This window comes from Podarcis filfolensis (genome assembly GCF_964270895.1).
Source record: "Podarcis filfolensis genome assembly, chromosome: 6".
Lineage (NCBI taxonomy): Eukaryota > Metazoa > Chordata > Lepidosauria > Squamata > Lacertidae > Podarcis > Podarcis filfolensis.
The window spans coordinates 58,265,736-58,273,065 of NC_139609.1; the positions used below are offsets into that span (position 1 = coordinate 58,265,736).

The 7,330-nt window shown below is 44.1% G+C and overlaps 1 protein-coding gene and 1 long non-coding RNA gene across 4 annotated transcripts in view; both read right to left on the reverse strand.

Annotated features, from left to right (window-relative positions):
- Nucleotides 1-7,330, reverse strand: part of LOC310764401 — a 468,487-nt gene that overhangs the window by 278,271 nt on the left and 182,886 nt on the right. The window lies entirely within an intron of this gene.
- The window catches only part of PIK3C2B (phosphatidylinositol-4-phosphate 3-kinase catalytic subunit type 2 beta), an 86,416-nt gene that overhangs the window by 50,502 nt on the left and 28,584 nt on the right, over nucleotides 1-7,330 (reverse strand). For all 3 annotated transcript variants that reach the window (XM_083618106.1, XM_083618107.1, XM_083618108.1), the window contains 3 exons: nucleotides 5,868-5,968; nucleotides 3,733-3,887; nucleotides 2,973-3,093 (listed from right to left, as the gene is read on the reverse strand). In XM_083618106.1, the coding sequence (XP_083474232.1) occupies nucleotides 2,973-3,093; nucleotides 3,733-3,887; nucleotides 5,868-5,968 (377 nt within the window). The remainder of the gene's footprint in view (nucleotides 1-2,972; nucleotides 3,094-3,732; nucleotides 3,888-5,867; nucleotides 5,969-7,330) is intronic.

Consider the following 7,330-nt stretch of genomic DNA (forward strand, 5'->3'; position numbering starts at 1 on the left):
TAATTAGTGGCTGGATTCAAACAGAGTTGTCTACAATCCCAGTCCAGCTCATTAATCACCAAACCATTATTTGAACAGCAAGGAGATGGCCACCCCTCTGCAGCCTGTGCAACCATCAGATGCCTTGCTAGCTTGCACTTATGATATAGACTGTAATTCATGAACAGGCCTTTTGCTTTCCATAAATATGGTGCCAGATGCCTCTGCAAGGAAAAGAAGCAACTTAAAAGGGGCAAAAACTCACGGCGCCTGTGGGTTCTAGGTTGGCAGTGTAGCTTCTACTCATCTGATACAAATTTCTTGTTTCTGCTTTTAGTTAAGGCATGTTACATAAAAAGAAAAGAGATTTCTCTGCTGGTGGCAACGTGGCCGTTTAAAAATAAGAAAGCGTTGTAAGGACTAATAAGAAATATTTCAATAGCTCCTACTGGTTCTATGGGCTTCAGCCTGGGACATTGTTTCCCAACTCCCCCCTGCAGAGGTTGGCTGAGTTCTTCCGACAGGCAGCCATCCCTGGACTCCATTGCAGTCACAAGAGATTTGCTACGCAGACAGTGCATGCTCGAAAGTGCTAAGAGATCTTGTGGTGCCAAAAGTGATATAGTTAGATCTCTGAGCCGTTTAGACACTCTCTCTCTCACTGTCATTCATCAATGCAGAGAAAGTTAAACCGTGGATTAGGTCACTTTGCTCACTGCCAGGGCTCCACAAGAGCACGAAATAGCCTCAAGACTTACAAAAACTTTCAGAGTGTTCCATACATAAATAATGAAATCTGGGATATTTGTTCCCTTGATCTGGCTTTCAGTGCTTGAGCTCTCCCTTGCACCCCCCCCTCTCACGCACGCACACACACACACACACACAGAGAGAGAGAGAGAGAGAGAGAGAGAGAGAGAGAGAATGGTTGTCCGCAGAGGGCTCTGTGGTTTTTAAGTCTGTTCACTAACAAGCTAGTCCCAGTAATAATCAGTTTGCACTTGCCAACTTGCATTCCCAGTCGCTGTAACTGGACCACAAGCTCTTAAGATCAAAACGACAAAGCCACTCTCAATGCCTCCGTACATAAATGAGTAATTTGTTTGGTGGAAGTGCAGCACACCATGGTCAAGGAGGGCAGGTCGGGTGGTCTAAACCGTCTGCCCAGAGCTTGGAGTGCTAACTCCCAGGTGGAGGACAGCCAACCCATACACAAGGTTTATTGATTTTTCTGCTGAAAGCAGATGGTATCTTCATTATTCCCCCAGAGGAGTTTTCATCTAACCACACCATTCAGTACCAAAGAGAAGCAAAAAAGAGCCCCCAAGATGGGACTGTTTTTCAAAGGCTGCAAACGTGGGAAGGAGATATGTGCCCCACTGTCCAGCTTGCTCAAAGCAGAACTACGTATGGAAGGGATACAACAGCTCTCAGTCTACAGTTCCGCATCACAAAGTGCACCAATTGTCCACCGTCTTGCGGAAGCAGTTGGAGACAGAAATATAGCAGTAAACCATCTTTGCCTTTTAAATGCCCAGTTTCCAGCTATGTCTGCTTGATGATGACATCAAGGAATGCATCAGTCTCCAGCACCTTCTATCTGTGAGTCTGCTTCATTTATGACCATTCCGTAAGATTTCTGTTGTGCTGGGGTTCAGGGAGAAAGCAATGCACATCCTCCATTTGGCAGCTAGAACTGGAAGAGAACTACAGGAGCCCAATCAGTCTAAAAAGCACTAAGTCAGTCCATCACTATACACAGCTTCACAGCACAAGCTGAAGACAAATACCTTAAAGAAATGCAACTTATTTGACTCATCTATCAACTTACTAAGCATGACAGTCATCTAAAGAGGGATACTTGGCACCTTCCTAATTCATGAAGTGACTCTTCCATGGAACATGAATTTCAACACAGTCATTGAGGTTTAGCAATATCTTTCCACAGCCCAAGGCTTCCGCTGGGGTGTCTTGGCAGGAATCGCTCAATGATTTAAAAAATAAGGAAGTAAAATACATCACATAGCCCTAACTATGTTCCTAACAGGTGCTAAAATAATCCAGGCTTCACATCACCCTGCTTTGGGAAGAAGCGGATGTTATATGCCAAGCAATGATTAAACTAGTGGAAACTGTGTACGCAGCAAATGGGTGAAGTCACAGAAATATCCCAAATGGAGGCTGTGAAATTGTGACTGATGCCATCCTGACAAACATGGCAGTGACTAAATAAATAAGCAGGGAAATAGAAATCTGGGTTAAAAAGATTTCTATCCCAAAGTGGTCCTTCAGTCTTCAGTGGTGGGAAAAGTCTATGGAACGGCCTAACACAACATTCTGTGAGATGGGGTGGGGGAATCTTTGATGATCAGAGGGAAGATCTATAAATCACACTTTATAAGAGGGTTAAAGAACAATAGTGGTCAATGGGGCAACAGCACTTACCTGATCTCCAATCACTAGCATTGTTGCAACTTACTAGAAGGAAGAGGGATGAGGTTTGTGAGGTGCAAATGCACCAGCAGTAGCACTGGATTGGCTCAGCCAGTACATTTGCACCAGGCTGACCTCACTGCCACCTCATCCCTCCTCCACCTGGTATCTGGCAGTGACACCAGTGATGGAGTCAGGTAAGCACTGCCACACAGCAGTAGCAACCACTACCATTCAAGATATGTGCAAAGCTTGCAAACCGGTGTGGTCCCAAAAGGTAAAGAATTGTGATTGTTAGGGCAGCACTCCATAGGTAGCATCCCAGGCCCCACAAGACATCAGGGTCTCTAAACTATTTCTGCAGCACACCATGAGAGCACAAGATTTAGAAAGATCAGCAGAGGCAAAGAAAAAGAAAAAACCAGAAGGAAGTCTTTAACAGCACAAGCCTCTATGTGTCTACTTGGATGTTAATTGAGTTTAATGGGGCTTACTACAAAGTAAGTGAGTATAGGATGTCAGCCTAAACTTTTTTGGACAAGTATTGCCCATTGACTCACTTTTGCAGGAATTCCTCAAGGCCACACAATTTGAGAACGAAGTCATCCACATCGATATCACACAAGTCATCATGAGTGTAGCACAAGGTCTGATAGATGAGCAAGTCCACGGTGGAGGAGCCTGCCCGGGGGGGGGGGGGGGGAGGGAGAGAACAATCACAGCATGATGAGTCTCAAGACAACATTCCCTGGAATTTGCCATCCTGGGCCTTTCCCTCCTAAGTCCAGTAGACTCCCCTCTGGCATCACAGACTCCACAATTCTCCCAGAACCTGATTATATTTCTGTTCCCTTCACAGCAATACAAAATGTCACCAGAAAACCATCCAGACGCTCCCAACCTAGGTCTAGAAGAGACTTCTGTGGTATTAACTTCTAGTGCAGCTCACTTCATTGCTGTGAAAAGAAGAATATAATATACCTAATACTGAAACAGTTCTCAAAAATTCCTGCCCTCAGGAACCACTTGAAAATTGCTGGGGTTCTCCTTGGATTACTTAAAAATAAAAGATGACAAGCCCTTGTTAGCCTCTTTGATAATATAACCCTGGTCTATTTGGCCCCCGTCTCTGTCATCCCCCCCCCAAAAAAAATTAAGAGTAAGACCAAATACATATATTCTGGCCTGTTTCAGCATCTTTCTGTGGACTATATGAATGGAGCTTATGGACCACCAGTGGTCCACAGACCACAGCTTGGGAACATTTGTTCTGTTGATACAAGCGGAAAGTGCACCCCAGTTCAAACCAGCAAAACTTACAGTCACAAGTAAAAGTGAGAGGCTCCTGCAGGCTATCGTAAACCACAGTCACTTTCAAGCTGACTCCATGGCCAAGGTGTTCACGACTGAGGTTGACAGCACTCCAGACAAAACCAGTAAGAGAATAGTCCTTGGTACTGTAGCCAGATCTAAGTCTGTGGGCAAAATGAGATGGGTACAATTAGTTTCCATTACCACCGAATGCCCACTCCTTGTGGCATCTGATAGGATCTCCTCTTTTCCCTTATTCTTTTTTAAATAAGGGGACGCTGTCAAAGGTCTTTGCATATGATCTCATCTTTGACCCCTGTTAAAATTTATACCAATGTATTATGCTACTGAGATTCTCAATTTCCCATTTACTCAGATAACTGATTTGATCTTCTGAAATATTTGGCTAAGCTAACACCAAATCTAAGATTCCTGCCTTAAAGGATCTTGAATTTCATAACTACCTTGTGGGGTCAATCAAATGGAGTGAGTATGAAAGAGCATATGGCCTAGAGATTAATTTGTGCTTCAACAATGAATGAAACTCAGGTTTGTTTGCCCTCCAGCATAACATATCCCAAGCAGTAGCTGTATAGGGCTTAACTAGGAAGCTGCCTCCCTGACACTGGCATTGCTACACCTGTGCCCTGGATGGGCAGGGTGGTAGTGAGGTTGGTGCTGCACAGATGTACTGGCAGGAGCACCCACACAGCCCTTACCTATCTGCCACCCTGCCCCATCCAGGTAAGTTGTAGCAATGCCCTTGTTGGAAGGGCAGCTTCCCAGTGCTGCCCCACCACACTGACCGCTAATGATCTCAAGTAGTGCAGAGGCCCAGATAGTTGATGCGTTGATTGTCGCTAACCTAGACTTCCTCTAACTCTAGACATGCTGAAGTAGACTACAAAAGGATGAATGGGAAAGGAAAATATGTATGTACATCTGAAGAACACTGCATCTTTTTGAGATGTGCTACTTGGAAAAAGAAAATGGAGAGAGAGAAAGGATCACGCTGGCCATATGTCAGAAAAATTGACTTCTCTTTTCTGTAACAAGAGGGTAACACTTAGCCAGACCAACAGACTGAAACTCTGTGCTGGTTTGAGCTATGTGTGCAATCCATGTCGTTGGCCTTGTGACATTCCCCACTGCCTTTACTTCCAAAGCATGGGAGGAATGCCTCCTCTGCCTTCTGTTGCTGCTGCATTATCACAAGCCATGCCAGGAATTATAATCCCAAATAGGTTCATCCTCATCCAATCAACTGCAGGCTTAGACTCTTTCCACTGGAGCCATTGCTTAAACAAAGTGCAACAAAAACTCTAGGGACAAAGAGGATTTTTTCCCCAGTTGCTGAGGATTAATCAACAGCAGTAATTAATTGCTTGAGGCAGTTAGGCCATTGCTTATCTTAATTCCTTCTATTTCCGATGTTCAGAGGTGAGGTAGCCAAGGAGATGCTATCCATGCAAAAGAGGGAAGTACTGGCAGGCTCCAAGAGAAATGTCAAGGTTTGGAAAACTGGGGGGTAGGGGAGCCCCACGGGGAAAGATCCTCAAAAAACAACCCATTGAGGACAGAGTATTTTCAGTGGCCAAGGAATCCTGACTGTTTGGTGGGGATAATGGAAAACTAGGTGGAAGAGGGAATGGAATGCAGTAGAGTATGGCTGGCCGGCTGTAACAGGAGCACTCGACAACGGAACATTTTATCATAGGTCCCACTTACAGATACTGAGCACAACCACAGTTCTGTAAGTTCTGGTCCTTATGGAGCCCCCTTGGAGGGGATGGGAAGCAAAGGCAACCCAATGAAGACTGAGCATGCTCAATTGGCACAGAACATTGACCAACTGTGGGGCAGTGCTGGAATGGACTGGGAGGAATTCTGAATAGCAGCACTCTGCTATTTTGATGCAGGGCTCCCTTGTAGATACTTAGGTTCCAAGGAGGACTGCAGCCAAAGGATCCCCTTAGTAGGGTGCTTTGATGAGTCCTAGACTGGTACAGGTGGTGATGATTTTGTGCCCATTCAATACACATGCACCATGGAAGGGGGCAGAATGGAGCGGGGTGGGCTTATGCCAACGCACACAAAGACCCACAAAGCAACCCCCACACAAAGGGGGAGTTGCCTGTACTTACACATCCAGCATATGGCAGAAAGCAGCAACCTCTTCATCCTTCTCCTCAGAAACCTCAAACAGCTCATAGCCATTGGCCACAGGATAATGTTGAGAAGTGGTCTGATACCAAACAAGAAATGGAAATAGAGACAATACTCTCAGTGAAATATAGTTTCTACTATCCACCCCCAACTTGTACACTGGCCAATCTCAGATTTATTTTATTTCCATAATTCAGTATACAGGATTATATCCTAATCAGCACAAGTGAAGTTTCCTCTTTGAACAGGGTCTTCATTCTTCCTCCATGCTGCAGACTTTATTCCTCATCTCACCCAAGCCACTCCTGACTGATGGTCAGCGACCCTCAGGAATGATGAGGGATGTAGCCTGGGGGTGGGTGGGGGGCTACAGCTGGAGAAAAGTCTCTGCTCCTCTTGTGCAAGAGGAAGTGCTATTCGTTCATATAATCTGTGCTTAGGGTCAATTCATGGAGAAGGTACACCAATCTACACTGTCAGCTGGGCAAATCTGTCAGTTTTTTATTCTCTGTTTCTCATTTTTTCCAATCTTAAATTCAGTTCTCCACATTTATGCAGCACTTTGCAATTTTTTGCAAAAACAAAACATAACCTGAAAATTCATCAGCATATTAATATGAATTTCTTCCAACCAACACATTTTTGTACACTGTTCTGACAAATACATTTTTTGCAAACAATTTCCCCTAACGCACATGTAACTTTCATGAATATATGCATTTATATGCATATTTTGGCCTAATATTATGTATTTTTGTATGCACTGCTTGGCCATAGAGCAGCACTGCAAAATTCTGAAAACTGAGTTTTGAAGGATGGCTGTGTTTCAGTTTGAATATTGTTTTGAAAAGTGTGAATTTTCTAAGTCTGCCTTTAAATGTGAACTGAATCAAATTTCTTTCTCATCTTCTCTACCCACAAAATTAGGATACCAAAAAAATGGTGGAGTAGAAAAGACAGATGTCTGCACATGATGAAGCGTGAGAGAGAGTTTCTTCTCCACATGACTTCCTTTCGATTCAACCCACCTTAACCCTAACAGCCTTGGCAGCTTTGTAGTGCTCTGATAAATGTGGGTTAAGTTGTGCATTGAGCTTATGCTGCAGATCTATCCAGCTCACTGTATTGAGGAGGCTCTTGCTTTGGCTTACAGCTATTAATTCAATGATTAATATCAGTTATTGATATGAGGACAACAGCTGCACTCCTTTGAGCCAATGCAGAACTCATAACTGCTGCAAATAGCTTTGGATTTTTTGTCTGCCTTAAAAAAAAAAGAAATGAAGAAAAAGAAAGCAGAACACATCTTGAATGCCGGATGAACTGATATGATCTAAGTTCAGTGCTTGAACATACCATAAAGCAGATTTGTAACCTAGCAGTTCTGAGGATAGCTGTAGGTACAGACCCAGCAGCCTACACTGGTCCACAGCCTGATCTG